This window comes from Fundulus heteroclitus, chromosome 10, assembly GCF_011125445.2.
Source record: "Fundulus heteroclitus isolate FHET01 chromosome 10, MU-UCD_Fhet_4.1, whole genome shotgun sequence".
In the NCBI taxonomy this organism is placed as follows: domain Eukaryota; kingdom Metazoa; phylum Chordata; class Actinopteri; order Cyprinodontiformes; family Fundulidae; genus Fundulus; species Fundulus heteroclitus.
Genome location: NC_046370.1, coordinates 7,515,371 through 7,541,276, shown reverse-complemented (window position 1 = coordinate 7,541,276; position 25,906 = coordinate 7,515,371). Strand labels below are relative to the sequence as shown.

The window sequence follows — 25,906 nt, the reverse complement described above, 5'->3', positions numbered from 1 at the left end:
GAGGACCTGAAACAGAGGGAGGGGCTAATTTATTTGCAGTTCAACAGAAGTTACTGAAGGTTTTGTTCTAGAAGTTGCTGTCTAAATTCGCTAAATAGAGGAAAAGCATGCACATTAAAGCAAACGTGAGGGTAATAAAGGGAAAAAGAAAACGAATCATTCACGCGGGCTATCAAAGTCGAATCCGACAGAAAACCAGAAAAATAATAAGACGAAACATTCTTCTTCAGTGCTTTGGCCCAAGAAACTCCCCGCGCCGTAATGACAGGACAATCAGAAGTTCAACGTCGGAGTTCAGAGAATGCTTTTGATGCCGTTTGTTTTCACAAAGCGCTGCGCACGAGCGCGTCGGGGTCAGGTCCTCGCTCGCCCAGGGCACGCCGACAGCGCGGGCCGTAGGGACGACCCAGATTTTTATCCTCGCCACGAACGAGAGCGCGAGCCCTGGTTTTTGTTTTTGCAGCTGGACTGTTGCATGTACGTTATGAAACCTTTTTTTTTTTTTTTTTTTTTTTTTTGGACATCTGCTAGCGCTATCGAAGAAAAAATAAAATAAAAAAAATACACACGGCAGTACGATGTAACGCGTTTTATGGGAAATGCACCTACTTTTTGCCACAACCAGTTTCATGGAGTACATCACTATTTGAAGTTACACTGAACCACGTTCCCGAGTACATTCATCATCTTGTAAAAATCAGCACGGCAACATCAACGGACATCTACAAAACTCCTCAACCAGCCCAGTCCTCTGGGAGGGACCGTCGACAGGGTGATGGGAACCCGGGTTCTGTAACGGCGTCGGCCATTGTTCTCGCCGCGCACGCGTCGCCGGCTCTTAAGGGAAATAAATATGTATGCAACGACATGGTAACACTGAAGCGTGGTCGGCGTCGTCTGCGGGCTGTTAGACGCCCAGCTTGTTGGCGATGGTCATGAGCACTTTGAGGATGGGCATGAAGGCAGAGATCTCGCTGAAGTTGCTGCTGCTGACCACCTGGGTGTGGACCTCCAGGCCCCGCTGGTAGTTCTGGCTCGCCACGCAGCGGCTGATCTCGTGGAGCCCGCTCAGGATGTTGTGAGAGAGCTAAAAAAAAAAAAAAATAGACGCTAGCATTGTTATACCAGCCACATTGTTCAGATCATTAAAAATCAGAGTTTTTAACACACTTTTCTTTTCAGAATCCACATTTTGCCAAGACTCAAGTATAAATTCAGAATTTACTGAGGATATTTATAATAACCTCAGGCTTTTGATGCAAAAGATGGATTAATGGATGGATAAGATTCCATATCTAGACAAAAGGACCGGGAATAAAGCTTGAAAATATAAATAACTGGGCTTTAGTCATGATTATCTAGAGCAGAGGTCTTCCACTCTGGTCCTGAGGAACCACTGTCCTGCATGTTTTAGGTGTGTCTCTGCTCCAGCGCAGCTAAATCAAAGCATTGCATGACCTTCTGAGCAGCCATTAAGTCTGTTAGTCACTCTTTTATTTAGGTCAGGTGTGCAGAGGCAGGGAAATACCTAAAACATGCAGGTTTACTGGGTCCTGAGGACCACATTGCAAAAAGGAAACTAAAAGCAAGTACAATTTTCTTGAAATTTGTGTTTGTCCTTGATTTTAGTTGGCAAGTGTTAATGATCTGCCAATGGAATAAGATTTTTGCACTTAATATAAGAAATATTCATGTCCATCGTCTAATTTCAAGTGCAGTATATCTTATTATCTTATTTTAAGGGTCAAAATACTCATTCCATTTGCAGATAATCCTATATACCTGCTCAAATTAAGGACAAATACACTCGTTTCAAGAATATTTTACTTACTTTTAGATCCCTTTTTGCAGACCTCTGCTCTAGAGTACTTTTCCAGATTGCATAGCAAGCCTGGCATTTTGTTAGCTTTATGTACCCAATAGCAAAGAACATTGTATTGTTTCTCAGTCCTGAGGCATACGTAAATGTCTTTTTTTTTTTTCTCTTTTAGAACCGTGGTCATGGACACACTCTGATCAGCTTCGGCTGGTTTACATCACGTCCCTGAGAAGATATTGACCACCTCACAGCCTGCATGCTGAGCTCGATCTCTCTTACCGACTGCTCCCTCAGCTTATCGTACAGGTGTCCCAGCCGCTTTCCTGCGTCATCCAGCTTCCTCTTTGTTTGCTGGGGGGGGAAAAAGTGATTCGTTTTAGCCAATTACGTCACTCCCCACCCTGAAAAGACCACGGGGCCACTAAATGATAACCATAATAACAGGATCGTTACACTTACAGGGTCTCCTGCTGCGAGCTGGCAGCGCTGCACCAAGCTATCGAAGGTGGTTTTCAGAACCATGTGCTCCGCTGGGATTTCTTTCTGCTCCACTCTCTCCGCTGGCAGCTGCTGGAGGAGCTGAGCAACGAACGCGCGCAAAGAAAAAAGAAGAGCTGATGACATTCTTGCCGAGCCCATTACTGTTATGAATTGAAATAAGCGGCTCTTTGTTAGAGACAAACCTGCACGCTGGGCTCCTGGGGGGCTCCGGGTGGGACTTGGGTGTGGTTGTGAGGCTGCGGCGCCTCCGCTGGGAAACCCATCACAGGAGCAGTGATGGGAGCTGGGGGAGTGTAGTTATCAGGGACCTGTATGCATATAAATGTCCCTTTTAACATGCTTGTAAAGTCAGAGTCCAAGTTCAAAGTGTACATTTGATACATAAGAATAAATATTTTGGCTATTTCTTTCCCGCTGCAAAACCTTGGGATGATTAACGCAGGATTGTACCCTGATTATGCGTCATGATGCAACAGAACAAGGATGGTTTTGACAGAATGGATTTGAAGGAAAGAAATACTGTTAAAATGGCAGGTTTTTGTGATGCAACAACTGACAACCAAAGAATATTTCCAAATCTTTCCTTGTAAAAAAAAAATAAAAAATCTATTAGAATTTAGAAATACACATCAAGCTGCAGAACCCTTGGGTTCATAAGTCTGCATGGCCGTAAACCACTGAGCTATATAATACACTGGAGTGCTGATTTTGCCGAAAAACTGAAGTCACTGGCCGCCATATTGCTACTCCCTACTCTCACAGAATCCCACAGGATTTGGTTGCAACAACAAGCAGTTTTGTGGCTGAGTGAAAACATTTCACAGGTAATTCTACAGTCACACTATCAACTACTAGGAAATTAGGTGCTGAAATATTTTACATGTTATTCATATTATATATATATATATATATATATATATATATATATATATATATATATATATATATATATATATATATATATATATAAGTATGTGTATATATATTTATGTATAGATGTATACACATATGTAAATATATGTTTTTGTATATTGTTATTTATATATTTATAAATGTTAAACATATATATTTCAATGAATAAAATGCAAAATATTTCAGCACATGACTTTCTCAGTACTTGATATTTTTAGAAAATAACATAAAAGTATATGACATTTTACATTTTAAAAGTCTTAAGCCCCCCCTGAACATTAAAAAATCCTCGTTATCCGATGCTGTAGCGCACATATTCCCTAGTTACTGGGGGGAAATAGGGAGTACCAATATGGCGGCTGGTGGCTTCAAAGCGACTCGTTCAAACAGCGGGCGATTAGCACTCCAGTGTATTATATAGCTCAGAGCCGTAAACCAGCTCTGTGCTGATGCAACGTGGATTAAAGGAACTACGCTGCAAAAAGAGAACTAAAAACAAAATTTTCTTGAAATGAATGTATTTGCCCTTGCTTTGAGCAGGTACACTGCAAAAAGGGAACTAAAAGTAAGTAATATTTTCTTGAAATCAATGTATTTTTCCTTGATTTGAGCTGGTAAATAAGACTATTTGCCAATGGAATAAGACGTCCCTCTCCCCAAGTGGCTGGGGAGAGGGACGTCTGGGCCTCCCTACTGAAGCTGCTACCCCCGCGACCCGACCTCGGATAAGCGGAAGAAGACGGACGGACGGACGTAATAAGATTTTTGCTCTTAAAATGGGAACAATTGATCTCCACCATCTTATTTCAAGTGCAGTTTATCTAATTATCTTATTTTAGGCATCCAAATACTCATTCATTTGGCAAATAATCTTATATACCTGCCCAAATCAAGGAAAAATATACGCATTTCAAGAAGATTTTACTCACATTTAGTTCCCTTTTTGCAGTGTAACTAAGATTATCTGCCAATGGAACAAGTATTTTTTACCCCTAAAATAAGATAATTAGATAGACTGCACTTCAAATAAGATGGTGGAGATGAATTGTTCCTATTTTAAGTGCAAAAATCCTATTCCATTGGCAAATAATCTTATTGACTTGCTCAAATCAAAGAAAAAAGACTCTCATTTCAAGAAAATGTTTCTTAGTTTTAGTTCTATTTTAGCAGTGTGTACCTGAATTTATTTTTGTCTGGTTACGAAAATTGCTTTTTACGCAATGTATTATGAGTTAAAAAATGTGATTTGATAATAACCATTGACTAACTGATCATGCGAGCGAGTCCAGGCTTATTTTTAGAAGAAATAAGCAGTGAAATGGGAACAATTATTTATCTTTTTTTTTTTTTTCATTTTCATCCCTCTTCAAAAAATTTGCATATTATTCAGTTAAACTGTAAAGGACAAAGGCCGAAAAGTTTTGAAACAGTTAATCTTGATATTATTGAGTTAAATTAGAACATGGCATTTTAAAGGGGAAGTTTACTTTTTTTTTTAAATTTAAACCAAACTGAAATATTCAGCCTCAAGATTCAGCCTCAAGAGCAACAGAATTGTTTATAAAACACAATATCCAATAGGTATGTAAACACTAACCGGAAATATTTATCTTCCTTATATCATTAGGGAAACCCCCCTCCCCCCAAAAAAACAACAACAACACGACAAATTAATAAATACCTTCTTCTTCCTGGGTCCACCGCGTACCGTTGGGGGGTCATTCCAGCCTTCTTGTGGTCCTAAATCAAGAAGATTATGGGATTACTTGTCAAATGAATAAAAAGAATGGCCTGTTACAGGCAGGCGGTCCAAAAAAATGCAAATATGAAGCAGCCGTCACACATGATATGCTGAACATGTACAATGTGAAAAGACTAAACCAGTCAGACTAGACTTGTGTGCACAGGTCACCGCTGCACTGGCTTGTCTGCAGGTCTGGCTGCTGCTGAGCTTTGATGCAAAACTCAAAGGTACTCCTACAACTTAACACCTCAAACGTCAATGTAGGCTATCGTACTGGGTTTTATGTGGCAGAACAACACAAAACGCCACATAGAAGAGATATGTTTGTTTTTTTTTTAAATTCAATTTTTTTTTTTTATATTTTTAAAAATAAAAAACAAAAAAATTGAGCTTCTTCTGTTTTCCCATCCTCACAGCATGATGCTGCCACCACCATGCTGCCGTTTAACTTCATGGCCTACATGCCAAGCGCTATAAGGGGGAAAACTCCTTTGTGTTGGACTATCACATAAAAACCCAAAGAATTGCACAGCAGCTCATGGTTACAACTCAAAACAAAGGCGAACAGAGTGAAGACATCATTGAGGGACTGCGGTAACCATATCAGACTCTCTGCTATCCCGGTTGTTTTGTATTTTCTGCGTCTCGGGTGACAAATGATTGCCCGATAAAAGGCGCCAAGGCTGTCTGAATCCGACTCTTCACATTTCATGTGTGACCTTTGAGCCAAGGTTAGTCTACATGGCAACACACTGCAATCCAAAACAAATGGGTCAGGCACTCAGATTTTAAGCACTTATGCAAATTCAAGCAGGTAAACGATGCAAAATATATGCGGCGTTCCCAGAAGTAACAATATAAAAGTGGAGGTTAAAATACAAGCACTTAGATCAATAAATAGCAAATAAACTGGGGTGACATATAATACCTTAAGTTGAACTTAATATCCTTTGGAAGCCCACACATATATAAATGTTAATAACAACTAGAGATGCACCAAGAAAATCGGTTTTCTGCTTTCTGTCAACATGTACGCGCTGACATTTCACGGTAAAAACAACACTGATCGGTGTGGACGCTATTACTGAGTGAAGATGGCTCAAAGTTCCCTAATTTCAGAACCAGTGAAGCCAGAGGAAGCGTAGGGGTGTATGAAGCTATATTCTATGACTTGTCAAGAGATGTCTGCAGTTCATTGTGGCTGTGAGAGAACAGAAGAGACCAAGAACGTCAGGAAGTAACAGTAAGGCTTGAGGGAATATGGCACGGCGGCTGTGTTTCATCCTAGTGAACTTTCAGGGTCTGTCGTGGAACATGCTGGATTTGGAAATGTTGACGGCCTTGCAGAAATCTCATAGCTGAGGTAAATATCTACATTCTCTATGGGAGATTACTCCTTCAGCAATGCTAACCGAGCTAGCAACCAAAGTAAGACGCTAATGATGGCGTAAGTAAATGACTTTAAACAATTTAAAAAAGGGAATGCCCTGTTTCACACTAACTACTCTGGCTTACAGACAATGCGACATAACCTTCGCTTCAACTAGAAAAAAGTAAGAAACACTCATGGCACAAAGCAAGAAAAAAAAAATCAACATGCTGTTTTTATTAACCTGACAATAGCCAGATGCATGTCTCGCTCTGCCTAGCTCCACTCACATACATCTGGGACATCGCCCGTTGAAAGTGATTTCTCCAACCAATTTTATGGTCTGGCCAATCAGGACGCAGGGCTGGAGTTTCATAGATGTGACGTAGTGGAGACGCGACCATGACGTGAGACTGTTTTGATAGCAATGGCGGCTCGTCGAGGAAGCAAGCGTTAACATTGATGCTGCTATTTCTTCCGTGTTGTCCAATCTACCTAATATTGTTTCATTAAAACAACATCAGAGAACGCCTCTGAAGGCTTTTGTTGGTGGAAACCATGTTTTCACCCTTCTCCCGACCGGATTTGGCAAGTTTTGTTTTCTGGGGCGCGTCCGCGTCTGAGCGGTTAGCGCGAACCATATTAGGAGGCCTTTAGTCCTCGACGTGGTCGGCCCGGGATGGACTCCGACCCGCGGCGCTTTGCCGCCTGTCTTCCCCCTCTTCCTGTCAGCTCACTGTCAGTAAAACGCGTGCCACTAGAGCCGCAAACACATACAAAAAAAAAAGTTGTTTTTTTTCCCTGCGTGGCTCTCATCAGCGTCACGGGTTAGCTTCGGTGTGAGTGGTTGACATAGCACGTCGATAAAGATGACGGACAAGTGGCTTATCCAATCATATGCAAGGATTTTTGATAAGGCCCAGCCTTCAGTAAAGGCAATTCCTATGGCGGTGTCCCAGATGTATGTGAGTGGAGCTAGGCGGAGCGAGACATGCAGCTGGCTGTTGTCAGGTTATGTTTTTATACCTTCTTATGCTGAATTTCTTAAAACTAAAAAAAAAAAATAGGGATAGCCTGAATCGGGATTGGCAGGTCAACGGTGTAAAAAAACCAGAAATCAGCTACAAAACACCTCAACTACTTAACTAAAAAAAAAAAAAAAATTATTTTACATTTAAATGCTAATTTCAATAAATTCTTGGGTTTTGACATCATCAATTCCCAGAACAGTGCAAGCGACACAGAAAAAAAGGGAAGTCATTAGATAACAAAAAGAAAACTTGTTTCAGCTATGCAAATGTCTAGCAGCCGACAGCTTTCTGTTCACACTGCTATATGCTCCGTTTTCCGTATCAAGCATCACACGCGTCACCTTGATGATCGCACTCGAGATCCAGCCAGGGAAAATATCCTGCAAATCAAAAACGGAGTCACATCTGGATAACAAGCCAATTTCTTGCAACATCAGTAATGCCGTGTAGATCACAGCACCATTTTCAAGTAATGTGGCAAACAAATACAAGCAGGAATATGATGATCCCCATGTGTACCTGTAGGAGGAGGAGCAACAACAGGGGCAGGGAAGGGCTTCGCTCCAGGAGCTCCAGGACCTCCTTGGGGATATCCAGCTCCAATGGGAGAGTAGGAACCAGATGCCATGGGGGGTGCTGGGCCCGGGTTGTGGAAGCTGCCTGGGTACATGGGACCTGGGGCTCCCGGTTGCGAGCTGGGCGGCGTCATGCCCGAGGGTAAAGAGGTAGACGGCACAAAGCCCATCGGGGGCATCCCGGGGCTTGCAGTGGGGGGCAGGCCTCCAGGGGTGGAGGATGCAGACGGCAGCGGAGGTCCTGACAAGCCTGCAGCTGGCATGGGCGGGCCCGTGGGGGAGAAGGGTCCGCCACTGGAAACAGGCTGAGGCTGGAATGGCTGATGAGGGGAGAAAGCTGCAAAAAGCAGAAAAAAAAAATACAGCGCCTTGTAAATGGACCCATAATTCTTCAGTGTTTTGTCCCATTACCAACCCTAACATGAATGCATTTTATTGTAATTTCACATTATCACTCAATACCGTGAAGGACTCTATTGTGAAGGAGGTTGAAAAGGGATACATGATTTTCTAAATGTTTTACCGTTGACAAAAAAAAAAAGTCAGTAGTTTATAGAAACACGTGCTGCAAATACAGCGGTGAGTCCATAGCTGTATGCATTCAACAGCTTTGCACATGCACAGATCGAAATTTCTCCTGTTTGCAAAATAACTCAAGCCGAGTCAGATCCTCCTGAAATATTGGCACAGGTTTGCACAATAATTTAGGTCTGGAATTAAATATCCCATTCCCTTCTAGCTGTGGGTCAATGCTAGGAGTTGTTGTCCTGCCGTACGGTGAACCTTCCACCACGGCTGCTTTTACAGCCACCAACAGGCTTTTCTTCCAGGATTGTCTTCATATTTAGCTCCATCTTTCTCGCCAACAACTCTAACTCTGACTAATGTCTCCCAGATCAGGAAAAAAAAAAAAAAAAAAAAAAAGCATCTCCTCAGCATGATTCTTCCACCACCACGTTTCACTGAGGGGATGGTGCGTTCAGAGTGATGTGGTACGTTATATTTCTGGAACACGCAGCTGCTCAGCATTTAGGACCAAACAAATCTTGCGATGAACTAATTTAGTTGGATTAAGATCTGGACTTAGATTGGGTCACTAACATGTGAATACACTGCAAAAATAGAACTAAAAATAAGAAAAATCTTTTTGAAATGAGAGTATTTTTCCTTGATTTGAGCATATAAATAAGATTATTTGCCAATGGAATAAGTTTTTTGCACTTACAATAGGTACAATTCATTTCCATCATCTTATTTCAAGTGCTGTATATCTAATTATCTTATTTTAGGGGTAAAAATGCTCATTCCATAGGCAGATAATCTTATTTACCTGCTCAAATCAAGGGAAAATACATTAATTTCAAGAAAATTCTACTTATTTTTAGTTCTCTTTTTGCAGTGTATACTTTGATTTTTTTTTTTAGGTCTGGATTTAAACTCCATTGAAGCAAAGTGTTCAATGGAGTTTTCCTGAGTTTACAGAAGGCAGCATAGGAAGTGTTGTACTGAAGACTTAAAAAGCAACATCAGAACATCAGAGTTGATTCAGAGATAAAAAAAATAAAATAATTAAATCCAGGAAGTAAGTTAACAAACACGTCCCTTGGACATACCAGCTCATAGCCATAATAACAGAAGTCTGCGTGACCTGCTAAATCTGCATGGCCTTGCTGAAAGAACAGAAGTTACTGCAAAATAAATTAAAACTTTATCAAGTTTTCTTTGTGACGTTTGTGGACATATGTATGACAGAGTTAATGCAAAAAAAAAAGTGTGTGTGTTTGTGTGTGTTTTTGACAGAAAAACATGAACTCCCAGCAAAAAAAAAAAAAAAAAAAAAAAAGTTAAAGTTGACAACCACGGATATAAATGGTTTTAATGAAGCTTGTCTGGATGTTTAGGTCACTGTCCTGCTGGAAAGTGAACCTCTGTTGGAGTCTTAAGTCGTTTGCAGGTTTTCTTCCAGGACTGCCCTGTATTTACACTGCAAAAATAAACCTAGAAATAAGACATTTTGTCTTGAAATTAAAGTATTTTTCCTTGATTTGAGCAGGTAGGTAGGTTGCCAATGGAATAAGATTTTTGCACTTAAAATAGGAACAATTCATCGCCATCGTCTTATTTCAAGTGCAGTATATCTAATTTTCTTATTTTAGGGGTAAGAATACTCATTCCATTGGCAAATAGTCTTATTTACCTGCTCAAATCAAGGAAAAATACTTTCATTTCTAGAAAATTTTACTTATCTTTAGTTCTCTTTTTGCAGTGTAGGTGAATCCATTCTACTATCAACTCTGATCTAAGCGTCACTATCCACGCTGAAGAAAAGCCCCCTCAGGGCAAAATGCCGCTGACATTTTCCACAGCGGTGGTGGTACGTTAGGAGTGACGCGTAGCGTTAATTTCCTTCACAAACTTTTGTATGCAACCCTCAAAAGTCAATTTTGGGTTAGGTAATTTTATATATTTTATTTTTACATCTTTGTGGTGTGACCAACTAAATAGGCCTGTTAGTCTACCATACCACCTTTATTTATAAAGCACTTTATAATGACAAAGGTCGACAAAGCGCTGCACATATACAACTGAAAATAACAGTAGAATTAAAAGAGACAAGTAAAACGCAGGCAAGCTAAAACAGACAAATAAGACAGTTAAAAACTGTTAAAACCGTTCAATAATTAAAAAGAGGAAGCCCGCCTGGCATGCGATGGCAGATCAATCTGCAGAGTTGTGGTGATCGGCCTAACATATCGTGCCAGTGAACCGAGGTCTATGTTGGAGGCGTCAGCTGTGCCACGAAAAACCACCACTTCTGTTTTTTGCTCGTTCAAATGTAAAGTTTGCAAGCATCCAGGACTTTATATCATTTGAAGTCATTTGAACAGTGAATGTAATGAGATACACTTGTCTTTTTTAAGAGGGAGATAAACCCGGGAGTCATCCGCATAACAGTGGAAGGAAACCCCGTGTTTCTTGAAGAAGAAACCGAGTGGAAGCACTGCTCCAAACGTGAAATGTTATGATCGACCGTGTCAAAGGCAGCAGTTAAATCTAAAAGCACAATCATAACACAGTCTGGAGTCAGCTGCTAAAGGCACATCTTTTTAAAAAAACTCTTTAAAAGAGCAGATTCAGTAATGTGTAAAGCTTTAAAACCAGACCGAAAAACCTCTGAAATACCATTTTCTCCTAAAAATGCCATTAGTTGCTAGCAAACCAGCTTTTCAAGAATTTATTTTAGATAAATAGCAGTTTGGATTTAGGCCTGTAATTTTCAAAAGTATCAGGTTTAAAAAAGAGCGGGTTTCTGAAGAAGAGGGTGAATTACTGCCTGTTGAAGATTAAAAGGAAAAAAACAAACAAAGGAAATGCTACTATTAATAATTAAATGTAGAACCAGTGCAACAGTGATTAGAAAAAATCTAGGGGGGAGAGTCTCGTATGGAGAACTTGGGGGTTTCATGTGAGCAGCAATCTCCTGTAAAGAAAGAGAAACTGGCTCAAACTTGTCGAAGACTACATAGGGGTGGGCAGGGTTAGAAGAGTCCTGGGTGGATCTGAGCTTTAGGAGAGCCACCTAAAGCTTTTATAGATGCCTATAAAAAAAGACCAAAAACCGTTTGATTATGATAAAATAAGGTTATATACACCAAGGGTCCATCCTGATAGTGTATTGATTGTCCTTTTTTAGCCTAAAAATAACCCCATCACCAGGAGTGGTGATTAGATATAAACAGATGTGGCGCCATCTACCGGCAGTACTGCAGAACTACAAGAAAGCATAATAATAAATACAATAAAAATGAATAAACCACTATTAATAATGCCGAACTGAGCCTGACCATTTGAAATGACTCGCAGTAAAAAGTGGCAGCTCGGCATGATCGAAGACCAACCATTATTAATTAAATAAACCCATCTACAGCAACTCTAAGAGCCTCATACCAGAACATCGAGGAGAAAGAAAATTCCCGTTCATAAACGCAAACAGGGACACAGCATCAAGGTAAGAATCAATCAATCGATCTGTTTTTAATGTTGTTTTTACTTTAGACTGTAGAGGCTAGGACGAGCATTGTTATTACTAATATCACAGTATAAATCAGAACATTTACTCATGTCAATCAACTCTGCAGTCACATCCCGGGAGCTTAGCTTTAGCTTCTGCTTCAGTGAACGCCAGCTTTCATACTGTATTCCCAGCGCTATTCCAGTCTTTATACATGATTCCCTAATGGAATCATATATTTTTTTGCGCGTGTTTTCCGTGAACCTTGGACCACCGTTACTTGGCTGGCAGATGCTATTAGCCGTTAGCTGCTTCCTGGTTTATACACTCGGTCTTCCGTTGGTATTGTAAACAAACAATGGCTTTATTTACTAACAAACTGAGCAAAAACAAAGCGTAAAACGGCAAAATATTAACTAATGCACCAACAGGACGTGACAACCTTTCAGACAAACCTTGCAAGCATTTTGAAAAATGTCAAATAACATGGTTATGCACCTTTAAAGGGGGCCATATAATCTAAAACATTTTGGCAGCTCGAGCACAGCTTCCATATGAGGATCCAGGCGGGCTGCAGTTTTGGTGTGCTGTACTTTGTTCATTTACAGATGATAAATTAAACAATGTTGAGGCTATTGTTTGATAATTGATTGCACTAGATTTTATTTTGGAGTATCACATCCTAGGGGAAATAAATGCATATGCGCGCCAAACGTTTTGGATTCTTATTTGTAACTTTTCCAATGTATCCCTTTCCCTTCACTTCTCTGTTATGTGCTACTTTTTGTTCGTGCACCACAAAAAGTTCCACTCAAACACACTTAGGTGTGCGGTTGTAATGTGACACCATGTGACAATGCTAGTGTTTTATAACAGATAAATATAATCTTTGAACTAATATTCAAGCTGTCGAACCTGGAGCCGTAGCGGGATGTTGCGGATAGGAAGGCCTCACGACAGGGCGGTTGGAACTGGGCTGGTGTACGTGAGCGGAGGGTGGCAGACCTGGGCCGGGGTTGGGTGGAGGGACTTGAGGAGTGAAAATTGACGGCATTGGAGGCTGCGGTTTTGAAGTCGACGGGGGCAGAGCGGATGGCTGGTACGGATTCTAAGGTTAGAAGAAAAAAATAAATAAAAAAGGCTCATCTGTTGGGGAATTAAAACAAAATGATTTGCGTTATTGTGACTGAATTAGAAAAAAAAATGTCTACCATGAGAGGTGCTTTTGGTGCAGGAGTCTGAGCTACAGAAGCAGGATTAGCTGCCGGCACGCCGGCCCTGTTGATGGAGTTCGGAGCCTGCTGTTGGGCAGCAGCCTCTCCCTGAGCGTGGGACAGCCGGTCTCTTAGCATCCTGATCGCAGGCTGATGAGGCAAAACAGTACAAGCCCGCAGATTTGGTTAAGTCAAGTCCCCACGTGACAAAAACCGGAAATCAATAGTTCTGAACCGAGGCTTCCTACTTGGTCTGAGTTGTCAGGCAGGTATGTCATGGCAGTGGCTAAGCTTCCCTCCGCAGCCAGTATGCCAGCGTAGCAGCTTAGCTTCTCAGCCAGGACAGGGCTCTGCACCGTCACCTCGCTGTTGCGAAGGCGCTCAATCGACTTTCGTAGCATCATTACTTTTTCAACCAGATCCTACAGCAGAAACATAAAGAACATTAACATACAGCCATGCACTTTTAACGCGGGGGTTCTTTTACAGACTCGGGTTTATGACACAAGTCAGAAAATGAAGTTTCACAGCTTTTTGTGCAAGTTTGTTTCCCCATCTAAAATGGAGCCTGTTGAAGTACGGCAGCTCTAGCTTAAAACCCTGATTCTGGAGGGACAAGAGGTGATAAAAAAAAAATTAACAAAAACTTTTCACATTGGTTTTATGATTGTGGATTTACTATATCTATACTGTCTCAGAGTAATTCCAAAAACAATCAATAAATTAGACAAAAACATAAGTTTTCATGAGGAAAATCAAAGACAAAGAACATAATATGAGTGGTATCTAAAGTTTATCTTTTATATAATAAAGCCAAGAATGGAATCTGCAAATAAAGCATTTTCTCTTAAAATTCTCTTAATTGTAATTTTCTATATAATAGGAAAACAACAAAAATCTAATTCCATGTGACAAAGAAAACTATGGAAGAGGATTAAGGCCATAAAAAAAAAGTCTATTCAATTCTGACTTTATTCTCAGAATTCTGACTTTATTCTTACTTTATTCTCAGAATTCTGACTTTATTTTCAGAATTCTGACTTTTTTCTCAGAATTCTGACTTTTTTCTCAGAATTCTGACTTTTTTCTCAGAATTCTGAGAATAAAGTCAGAATTGAATAGACTTTTTTTTAAATGGCCCTAATCCTCTTCCGCAGAAAACACATCAAATCACTTTTGTGCAATTATAATAAACTGAATTAAATTGAATAAACCTCTTTGAAAACGTAAAAAAAAAAGTATATTAAAAAACAAACAAACAAACAAAAAACAAAAAACAAAAAAAAAAAAAATATATATAGTGGTTTGTTTTGTTGTATTCTTTTTTTCTTCCCCTAAGCAATCTGATCTTATACCTCTAGCCCGAGAGGGGAAGAGCAGTCTCTGTGCAACGCCCAGCACTCCACAAGCTTTTCAATGTTTCCCGAGCAGATGTAACACAAACAGGCCTGCAGGCAGCGCTTCTCTGTGCCCTCGTGCTCTAACCGGTTTCCCAGGGTGTCTGGCAGGACAAATGAGAAAATACCCAAATATTGAAGACAGGAGAACGACTGAAAATAGAACAAGGACAGGCACAGGCGGGCGTTATAGCGAGAGAGCCAAACATGGAGTTTTACAATTCCCCCAGAGGCGAGACAAGTCGCGGCTTAATTCGTGTGCCAATTAAAGCTTCACTCACCGCAAAAACAAGCAAAGTCTTCAGGGTGAGCGTAAGTCAGCAGAGCGGCAAGAGCCTCCTTCCAGTTGTCCAGCTCACAGTTCTGCACTATGTCTCTCCAGTTCTGGGTCACCACTGACGATATGAGCTGGAGGTCGAGGGAGACAAACGATTAATTAGCAAAACACGGGTTTCTCTTGTGGCCCCATGAACTGAGCAAGAAAAAGCCTGGTCTTTTTTATCCAGAAAATACAGGCCTTCTAAATGCGACAACAGCGCCCCCTGCTGTTTGGTCATTACACCTTGTAGTTGACTTCAGGTACGAGTGGGGCTAAAAGCCTTTTACATTGTCGTTAATATCATATAGTTAAAAGAATGTGGCAATGTTGAAACATTCAAGTTGTTAGAAACCATGAACCATTTTATGTAGGTTATACATTTTAAAAGGGATTCTGGGTAATCTTGATGCTTTTAATGCAGTAAAACAGAAAAGGATAAAATTTACATTTTTGACCCATTTTTTTGGGATGGGCGGGGCCTGAAAATTGTTTCTTCTTCTGCCTTAACAACCATCACTGCTAATGAAACTGGCCATCCACATAGTGAATTTTATTAAAAAAAATCTGTATTCTCTCTGATTATACCAGCCATAACATTATTAAAAATCCTTTGTTTTATTAATATTTTCCAACATTCTAATATTCTGAGAAAGTGATTGCGGGAACCCACAATGATCAACAAAAATAACCGCTTGAAATATATTACTTTGGTGTAATTAATACACATAATATGCAATTTCCTCTTTTTGAATCGCGTTGATGAAATAATTGGACTTTTCAAGGATGTTCCATTTTACCGAGATGCATCTGTATCACAGGCTTACCACCGATATGCTGTTCTTTTGTTTGCTGAGGTACTTCTGCTGCGTCTTCTTAAGAAGATCCTCTCCACCGCTGATGGACAGCAGAATGGCTTCAGCGTAGCGACCGTCGTTCAGACACAAATCCACGGCCCCCTCGAAGTTACCGACCAGCAGCGCCTGGCTTATCAAACCGTCTGTGTCTGAACAAATGTTTGACATGGCCGTTATTCATCAGGATGATTACAGTCAACACAAAGAGCAACGAGGGGATAAATAATCCTCATTGTACTCATCCCAGAAAGGTATTTATTTATTTTTTTACCACACGATACGGGGATCTTAAAGGTGGAATTGTCCTGTGGAGTGTGACTGAAGAAGTCTGCCGGTGAAATGGAGCCTGAGGTTCTAACATCAGCTGCAGCTTCATCTGCCCTCTGGAGATAAAAACAAAAAAAAAAACAGAAAAGGAGATTTTATTTTCTAATAATCGGTCGTCGTGTAAGTAAAACAGACCTGTCGCGGAAAGCAGCTGACCTCAGTTGTGAGACGCTGCATCTTCTCTGCAAGATCTTTGGCATCGACTCCATGGCCGTTGGATTGAAAGTTCTTCCCTAGACATTTTGAAATCTGCAAGAACACAATGATTTTAGAGCTACAGCGCTGTGTGACTCACAAAAAAAAAAAAAAAAACAGTTAGGAATGGTATTTTAAATTGCAAAATACCTTCCGCTCCAATTCCTCCTTGCTGAAACCCAAAAGTTTAAGGAATTTAATGCGGGCCTCGTCCTCAAAGTTGACCTGCATTCAGAAGAATGTGACGTCACATTACACCAGATTGACTGAGAGCGTTTTTTTTTTGTTGTTGTTGTTTTTTTATCAACACGAGGACAGTCCTACCAAAAGGAACTTCCATATGTCCTGTTCCGCGTCCGACTTGGCGCTCTGAATCTTGGCCTGGCAGTAGTTGTTGAAGGAACCCGACTGGAGCGCCGCCTGAAGCTCCTTGGAGCGCTGCAGGAACTCGGTCTCTGTGCTAACCTGGCTCACAGAGACTTGTCTGGGGACAGGCTGGGGGCTCTGCACCGGAGGAAGCTTTGGATTCTCAAAGGTTATCAGCTTTCCACCAAACTGACAAACAAAACAAAAAGAGACACGAGTTAAATCCTCTGGGAAAAAAAAGAAACAAGCTGTCTGTCCAAAAGAAAACAACGCATTGCAAATTCACACCCCTCGAATATGCATCTTCACATTTTGGCTCATGTCAAAATCACAACTTCCAACGTATTTTACTTGGATTTTATGTTCTAGACAAACACACAGCAGCGCATTATTTTTGAAAAAATGGTTTTTAAACTTAAAAGCACAAAATCTGAAAAGTGCGGCTCGCATATGTAGTCATGCATTCATCCATTTCCTATAGCCCAGGGGCCTGCGACCTTTACAGTCTAAAGAGCAATTTTGCCTACAGTCCACTTGAATTAAACCCGTTCAGAGCCGCAAATGTTGCCTGGCCTTTTGAAAAAAGACAAGTTATAATTTTTGATAAAGCTCTACTGTAGGAAATATGTTGTCATCATTAAAGAAACTCCCTTTTATGTCTATTTTGAGGTCTAAAAAAAAGAGGATGGACAGGATGTTGATATTTGTGGATGATGTAAAAAAAAAAAAAAAATCATAGTTTCCAACATAATGAAAAAACTACTGATTTAAAATAAAATATTACTGTCACTTTTAGCATCATTATGTTGTGAAAATTAAGAGCAACTATTCCAAACCTGCATTTATTATCATTACTACATTTATATACCATAATAAAAATATAATTTGCAGCCAAAGTTATTAAAAGCCACTGTGGAAGGTCCAAAGAGCCACAGGTTGCAGAACCCTGCTATAGCCGCTTGTCCACGCGGGGTGGCAGACGGTGGTGCCCATCTCCAGCGGTCAGTGGGCGAGAGGTGGGCTGCACCGTGGACGGGTCATCGGTCCATTTTGTATGAGCTGATGTGACGAATGAATTTCTCCATTGTGAGATCAATAAAGACTATCTTATCTTATATATCTTATCTTATCTTATCACAGGGCAACACAGAGACACACATGACAAACAACCACGCTCACACACACCTAAGGGTAATTCAGAATCACCAGTTAACCTAACAGTCATGTTTTTAGACTGTGGGAGGAGGCCGGAGTAGCATATGTATTCAGTCTCCTTTATTCTGATACCGTCAGAAGTCATCTGATTAGTAAAGCCTATATTCCAAAACATCAATTCTACTGAGACTTGGTCGTCCACCCAAACTGAGACCCGTGACTGCCCTGCAGAGATCCACACATCGGATGGAAGAAGCTGCTAAAAGAACAACTACTAGTTGTGAAAACAGCAAATAAGGATTTTTCTTCCTGCCACTCTTCCATAAATGCCAGATTTGTGGAGTGTAATATGACTTTGTTGGTTCATCCCATAAAATCCTAATAAAGTACATTGAGATTTTTAGGTATAAAGTGACAAAATGTGGAAATGTTCAAGGGACGTGAATGCTTTTGCACAGGGCACAGTAGGAAATACGTGATACAACACTTACACCAAAGGAAGCTCCGACTGGCCTGCGCACCCATTTAGGCGGCTTCTTCAGGGGAGGAATGACGGTGTCCTCCACGCTGGGCTGGGGAACTTGTAGAGGAGGCAGCACTTGTCCTGTACCAAAGGGATCCATTGTATCAAATGAAGAGGATATCTGGTAAAATAGATAAAAAAGAAACAAAAAAAACAAACAGGATTTGATCAAATAAACACCGTATGCAAATTTCACTTTGAGGAACAACATACATTTTAACTTTGAGGAACAGAAAATAATCTTTTTGCAGTTGTGGTGAAAAACAAGAACAGGAACAACTTCCTGTTGTAATTCTTACATATATATATAGCAATTGTTTCTCTTTAGTACATCTACTTCTCCTACTACAAATAATAATAATATACAGGTGTTATGGATGTTTCTCAGAGTAAACACCAATTCTCTGCTGAATTCCAGGAATGTATTCATTAGCCTGCAGGATTTCCTTTACACCAGCACCATCTTGTGGACAGACGCGCCTTTTCAAAAGGTTAAACGCAGACTAAAACTGCTAATCACCATATCCGCTGTGCTTTGTTGCTGAGCCTTCAAGCTCCCACCCATCACAGAGTAAACTGTGATTCGGCCATCGAATGACGCGGTTGAAAGAAGGGCCGGATTCCTGGGGCACCACTGGACATCAAAGCACCACTGGTTTGTTGTCGGAAGCTCATAAATCACCTAAAATAAAAAGCAAGACACCAGTGAAGATCAAAAGAGGCCAGAAGCGATTATTTAGGAATGACATACACACACATGCAGATACAGATCAAGTACCTCTCCAGTGTTTGGGTTCCAGCAGAGGATCCTGTTGTCTTTAGCACTACTTAAGAGGAGCTCAGAATCAGCCTGGCTCCAAGAAATGGACAAAATGCCACTGGAAGAAAAAAAGAAACAACATTCAACACAATGCTTGATTTAAGTGAATACATGCCAGTAAGAGATAGATCAATAAAAAGCGCCACCGTTTGTGGTTTTCCAGCACTTTAAGGGGCGACGTAGCAAAACGAAGGTCCCACATCTGGATGACAGGCAGTCGGTCATCCTCTGAGGCCAGAACCAACTGGGTGGCAACATCGGGGTGCCAGAGCATTCCTGAACAGTGCATCTGAAATCACACAAAAGTTAAAACCGCAGTGCCCCTTTGCCCATCAAATTACAAGCAGTTTCTTTTTTCCCCCCCTAAATCTGAAATAAATTATTTAGTAATTATGAACTAGGGCCGAACAATTAATCGCATTTTCAATATAATCATGATTTTAAAAAACGCAATTTCCAAATCGCAGAGGTCTGCAATTTTTGGCTATGCAACAATTAGGGAATTAGACGCGTCCTTTAGGTGTCAGTAAAATGTTTGAAGTGGGTTTGCCTCCACATGGAAGGGAAGACAGTTGCAGCAGTGAGATAATCTAATTTTATTACTTGTTTTAGAGTTTATATAATTATACAAAGCATTAAGTACAGGTCAATCAGTTTAATACATAGACTTGCTTGTTGGTTGCACTTTATGTTCGAGGATTGATGTTCAATTAAATTAAAAGCTGTTCTCTTGAATAATATTCTGATAAATAGAAACATTAAAAGTTCATATTTAAAATAGTCCTTGTTTACAAACATCTTTATCTAGAGGCCATTTTTGTTGCTTGTGGTTAATGCAGAGAAAAGTCAAAATTGCAATTTTGGTTGAAATATATTGTAGGCAGAATGCAATCCTTTTTACATGCTGTGGGTCTTTTAGCAACTAATCCACATGGCGAGGAAACACATTGATTTGTTGTTTGTATATATTTTACAACACATGATAAATTAAACTGGAAAAAAAATTGCATTAAATCGCAATATTAAGATAAAAAAAAAAAATCGCAATTAGATTATTTTCCAAAATCGTTCAGCCCTATTATGAACTAAAAGTTTAATATGATATATTTAAGTTTTTTTTTTATTTCTGTTGGGTTTCATGACTATGGTTTACAGCCACTGAAAACCCAAAATTCAGTTTCTCAGAAAAACAAAATATTACTTAAGACTAGTATTTAAAAAAAAGTATTTTTAATATTGAAAGTCCATATAGTATAAAAACGTAACACTCGATTGCAGCTCTTTACGCATGAATCACTGCATCAATGCAGCGCAGATATTGGCGATCGCCGACAAGGAAGCCCAGGTTGCTTTTGTGCAGGCCTTCAGATCATATGCATCGTTAGGTCTGGTGTCTGTCATCTTCGTCTTCACAGGAACGCCACAGATTCGCTTTGCGGTTTGGGTCAGGTAAGTTTACTGGCCAACCAAGCACCGTGACACCGGGGTCATTAAAGCAGGTATTGGCAGTGTGGACAGGTGCTAAGCCCAGGCGGAAAGGTTACACGTCCACAAAGCTCCTTTTTAATAGAAATACCTAAATTACCTTTTTGATGATATTCTAAAGCAGACAGATATACCAGCAAAAGGTAGGGAACAGTGTAGTCAATATGATTTCTATATGTAGACTTACCTGAAAAACAGAAAATAACTCAGGTACCCAAATATTATATTTTATGACACTGTGCAACAAATCCCAATCTAAATAAATCAGCGGTAAATGTATATAACGGACAAAGTCTTAAAGCTGCTTAAAATAAATTCATATTTTTTTTAGGGCGAAAGATTTTATCAGATTACCTGAAGGCCAGCAGTCCTTTAGTGAAATACACACACAGAAAAAAAAAAAAGAAAAAGAACCAACCCTGTTGCTGTGATCACTGATCTTTATGATGGGCTCGTTCTTTCTCAGGTCCCACACAACCGCTTTCCCGCTGGGGCTGGCAGAAGCCATGATGTGCTGAACCTGCCTGTTCCAGGACACGACACTGACGTCTTCAACAGGCTGAAACAAGACAAACAAGCTGTAAACAGAGTAGGCCTGGACGATCTAGAAATAAAACATATAGACAAAATAGAAATCATACAGATCGATATCGACAGTTATCAAGAAATTCAAAACATATTATTTAAGGGCAGCCCTGGCCATTTTATGCTGTTGCTTAGCAACCTATTTCTAGATACAGAACACACAAACACCGAATTCACACCCAACCCTTTATTCAACCAACTTTTTACCAAAACTGCAAGTGTTTTAAAAAAGAAAAAGAAAAAAGAATGCGTGCTCTCTGAACTCTTTGAAGGGGGCGGAGCTTGTGACGGAGCGTTTCCTGAGTCTGCGCTGTGATTGGTTGGCAGGATGTAATGACTGTTAAATTAAACTACATGACTAGAATGCATAAGGACGGAAAACTTTTATTCTATTGAACTTTTTATTGTCCCTATCATCGATATACGTCTATCGATCGATATACGTTGTTATTGAATTATCGTCCAGCCCTAAAACAGTAACCTGACAACAGCCAGCTGCATGTATCGCTCCGCCTAGCTCCACTCACATACATCTGGGACATCGCTCATTGAAAATGATTTCCCCAACCAAATTTTTGGTCTGGCCAATCAGGACGCAGGGCGGGTGTTTCATGGATGTGACGTAGTGGAGACGCCACCGTGAGATTCCAACAACAATGGCGGCTCGCATCGAGGAAGCAAGCGTTAGCATTGATGCTGCTATTTCTTCCGTGTTGTCCAATCTACCTGATATTGTTTCATTAAAAGAACATCAGAGAACGGCTCTGAAGGCTTTTGTTGGTGGGAACCATGTTTTCGCCCTTCTCCCGACCGGATTTGGCAAGTTTTGTTTTCCGGGGCGGTTAGCGGTTAGCGCTAACCATATTGGGAGGCTTTTAGTCCTCAACGCGGTCGGCGCGGGATCGACTCCGACCCGCGGCGCTTTGCCGCCTGTCTTCCCCCTCTTCCTGTCAGCTCACTGTCAATAAAAGGTGTGCCACTACAGTGTTTCCCGCAGGAATTTGCTTATGCGAGGCGGACCGACTCGCGGGGGGGGGGGGGGGGGGTTGGACGACACGTTTTCCGCGGCCGCCTCGCCAAGATAGCGCTGCGGGAAACCCTGCACTAGAGCCGCAAACACATAAAAAAAATAAAAAAGGTTTTTTTTTCCGGCGTCGGTCTCATCAGCGTCACGGGTTAGCTTCGGTGTGAGTGGTTGAAATAGCACGTCGATAAAGATGACAGACAAGTGGCTTATCCAATCATATGCAAGGAGTTTTGATAAGGCCCAGCCTTCAGTAAAGGCAATGCCTATGGCGGTGTCCCAGATGTATGTGAGTGGAGCTAGGCGGAGCGAGACATACAGCTGGCTGTTGTCAGGTTACTAAAACAGAGCCACGCTTGTCAAATTCAAATGTCTCATCTGAGAGCTCTGCATGGTAACATTTTATTCTACACACCAGGGAACAACACCGCTATCCATGCGGGGCAGTTTTACAAATAAAAAAACAAAAAAAAAAAAACAAAAGAGGCTCCATTCTTAATTGGGGTTTAAAAAAAAAAAAAAAAACAGAGACCTATGATTTGAACTGTGTACTGTTGTTCTTGTGCAGCTTCTTAATTTAGAATAGAGACGGTTATACAGTATACATCATCTGTGACATTTCTACATCCCATGATTTCTATTTCCACATCAGGTACTCACCTGTGTTTTTGCTCCTGGAGTCATTGGGCTGCTGAAGTTATTTAGATCCCAGATGTATATCTCTGAGTCATTCGCTCCAGAAGCAAGAAGATTATTCTGGGAGAGAAAACACCACAGATAGAAATGCATGCATCATGCGAGAGGTGAATGTAAATAAACTGCCTATACCCGCACTAATTCAAGCAGACTTGTACCTGGAACGGGTTGAAATCAAGTGCACGGACTGGTCCTGAATGTTTGTCAGACTGCCCGACTACTGCCTCTGCTCCAGGACTTATTATAGCTTCGGGGTCATATACAGTCAATGTGCCGTTCTCGCTTCCACCGATGAGCCTCCCTCCAGTTCCATCTTCTCCCGATCCAAAATTTACCCAAACGATACTGTGCAACCTATGGGAGCAAAACAGGCATCATGTTCAACTTACATTTTTACCACCGAAGCCTTTAAAAAAAACATAAAAAAGGTTAGCATCTACATGTGTTAAGATGGTTAAGACATTCCACAGAATAAGGCGGTTGGTTCTTTGAAGTATTGACTCAAAGTATAAAGGCACACTGCAATTCCAGTTTTTTTTTTTTTGTAAAGGAAAATTGAAAACCTTAGCAATATAATCCTTCCATTTAAATTGTGCACTACTTGTGTCAGTCTATCCCATGAAATGCTAATGAAAATACATGAAAGCTTGTGGCTGTAAAGTGGCGAAGTGTAAAAAAAATTGTTAAACGGGTATGAATAGTTTCGCAAAGCTTAGTTGTAATACCAAAACAATAATAATTCAGATAATTCATGAAAAATGTACTGCTATTGAAAACAGCTATGGCCTGTATACTGCAAAAAGGGAAGTAAGAGTAAGTAAAAAATTGTCTTGAAATGAGTGTATTTCTCCTGATTTGAGCAGGTAAATAAGATGATCTGCCAACAGAATAAGATTTTTTTGGACTTAGAATAGGAACAACTCATCTTCATCATCTTATTTCAAGTGAATAATTAATTGCCTGCTCAAATAAAGAACAATTACACTCATTTCAACAATATTTTACTTACTTTTAGTTCCATTTTTGCAACGTACCGGTTTAAAAACATCATTCTGTGCATTTGCTCATATAGACTGCAAAATGTGGCATTAAAATGTATAATATTACATGTTAAAATACCTGTTTGGAGTGGTTAATGAACCTCTGAGCTGCATCTCCAGAGAGGGGTCAGCAAAATCCATTTCAAATATCTCTATGGCCGCTGTGGTGTTGAAAGAAGCATCGAGCTGTTGTGCCGATGTTCCTAAGGCGAGGTAGATGGGATGGTGTCCGGCAGGACTCCACGCCTGGTGGGCAGTCCTCTGAATTTCCTTCACCCTCATCTTCCTCTACAGGTGTTCAAGCTTCAAAGCCTGTGCAGACGAATCACCACCAACACACCATTTGCATCCGATTATTTTGTTGCCGTGCAGGTTAACATGAATTTGCAATAACTGAACGAAATATGTTGTTTTTGGCATAAAAAAAAAAAAAAAAAAAAGAGAGACATCAGCATTTCTGTGCATAACACAGTTAATACAGCTCCACTGCACTAAAATAGAATAATATGAAGAAGTTCATTTCCTTCTGTGATTCAATACATAAAAACAAAATTCAATTTATACAAATTCCTTACATACAGAATTAGATGTTAAATAATTTTGATTCTGCTAAGTTTACATTAATTGTATCTTACAGCTAACAAAAACCCCATGATTTGGTTTTCTTTAAAAATTTGATTGACACAATAGAAAAAAAAGATTATTAATATAGAAATGTCAATCAGCTAACATATTTATATGCACAATAGGCATACATAACACTTGGTCATGATTTCTTTACTGCACCAGTGTCATTTAAGCAGGTTTTACTACACTTGGCAGTGTGAAAGGGAGTGATTAAACTTTATGTTTCATTGATGCAAAGTGCTTTGCGACAGATGACACACATTACGATATAAGAACGAAAACCAAACAAGAACGCATTGGAAAGGAAATCTATAGCGCCTAGTGCTGCATTGAAATGAAATTAGCATCTCCATAACACTTGTTAGCAGACGGAAGCATGAAGTGCTCAACAATTTCCTGGGCTGACTTTAGATTTGATGAAACAGCGGACCAACACCAGCAGAGGACTCTTCGCTCCCCAAATCCTCAGTAACCGTGATGGTTCTACTAAAAATAATCTTTTGAAACGCACATATATTTCTAATTTACCACAGGCTCCTTTCAGATCGCCTCTGTTACCCTCCATCGGAAACGCATTTAAACCCTGTGTACTTCAGACGACAGGGACTCGGCTAACAGAACGAGCCTACTGCCACAGTATTTGACCTATATTTAAATTAAGCGGATAAATCTTTGAGCTTTATCACCGTGCAGTTTCCAAACTACTTCTTTCTGAACATTTCCTCAGCTTCTGACATGTAGCTAGCGAGCTAGCATGTCTCAAGTATGTCTCATACGTAGCCTTAGCCTTCAACATTCAATTTAAGATCGCAAATATACTTTATTTACATTGGTTGGATCATTCTGGTTTACCAAGAGTTACAGTGACACTATGTGCAACCAAGCTACGCAAAATCTATGTCTTAAGGGCCAACGCACAAGTTTATTTCCAGTTTATAACCGCAGCCGATAGTGTTGCTGCTATCTAGCCATTAGCCGCCACCCAAATTGTCACATTCCAAAAGCGGTAAAACACGATAAAGATCAGAAAGACTGCTTTAAAAACATTGTTTAGGAAATTGTTTTGAAGAGCAACTTACGTGGACTGTCTGTTACACAGCTCGACAGTTCGCGTCTACAAGCTCCAGTGCTACTTTTCAGCCAAGCTAGCAGCTGAGACCAAAGTGCTACTGCCGTGTTGTCACTGAGCTACGGTAAGCCCACAGGGACATTTTACATGTAGCCGAAAATCTCGCCTAACTAACCCCCCTGATCGAATCGTGTAATTTCAGTGTAAACAACATTATTTTCTTAAACCTCACACCGTCACTCGTTGC

At 40.4% G+C, this 25,906-nt stretch overlaps 1 protein-coding gene across 2 annotated transcripts; it reads right to left on the bottom strand.

The window, feature by feature from the left end:
• On the bottom strand, window positions 1–25,852 carry sec31b (SEC31 homolog B, COPII coat complex component). 2 transcript variants are annotated; one of them, XM_021311443.2, is made up of 26 exons: window positions 25,670–25,852; window positions 24,043–24,275; window positions 23,082–23,277; window positions 22,888–22,983; window positions 21,037–21,177; window positions 19,280–19,422; window positions 19,092–19,191; window positions 18,834–18,995; window positions 18,282–18,434; window positions 16,594–16,824; window positions 16,420–16,494; window positions 16,231–16,323; window positions 16,019–16,130; window positions 15,718–15,896; window positions 14,856–14,982; window positions 14,533–14,678; window positions 13,426–13,599; window positions 13,175–13,327; window positions 12,879–13,071; window positions 7,896–8,288; window positions 7,718–7,756; window positions 4,914–4,972; window positions 2,503–2,628; window positions 2,279–2,398; window positions 2,099–2,170; window positions 1–1,087 (listed from the first exon to the last, which is right to left on the bottom strand). In XM_021311443.2, the coding sequence occupies exons 2-26, from the start codon at window positions 24,243–24,245 to the stop codon at window positions 908–910; spliced, it is 3,666 nt and encodes a 1,221-aa protein (XP_021167118.2). In that variant the 5' UTR covers window positions 24,246–24,275; window positions 25,670–25,852; the 3' UTR covers window positions 1–907. The 2 variants fall into 2 exon arrangements, with proteins under 2 accessions (XP_021167118.2, XP_012709456.2); XM_012854002.3 differs by lacking the exon at window positions 7,718–7,756 and having other exon boundaries at window positions 25,670–25,847.
• Between the last annotated feature and the right edge of the window lie 54 nt (window positions 25,853–25,906).

Coding starts and splice junctions, on each gene's coding strand:
- sec31b (XM_021311443.2), bottom strand. CDS start 24,245: ATGAGGGTGAAGGAAATTCAGAGGACTGCCCACCAGGCGTGGAGTCCT. Junction 19,192..19,279: donor GTGCTGGAAAACCACAAACG/GTGGCGCTTTTT, acceptor TTTTTCTTCCAG/TGGCATTTTGTCCATTTCTT. Junction 16,324..16,419: donor AGGAGGAATTGGAGCGGAAG/GTATTTTGCAAT, acceptor GTGTTCTTGCAG/ATTTCAAAATGTCTAGGGAA.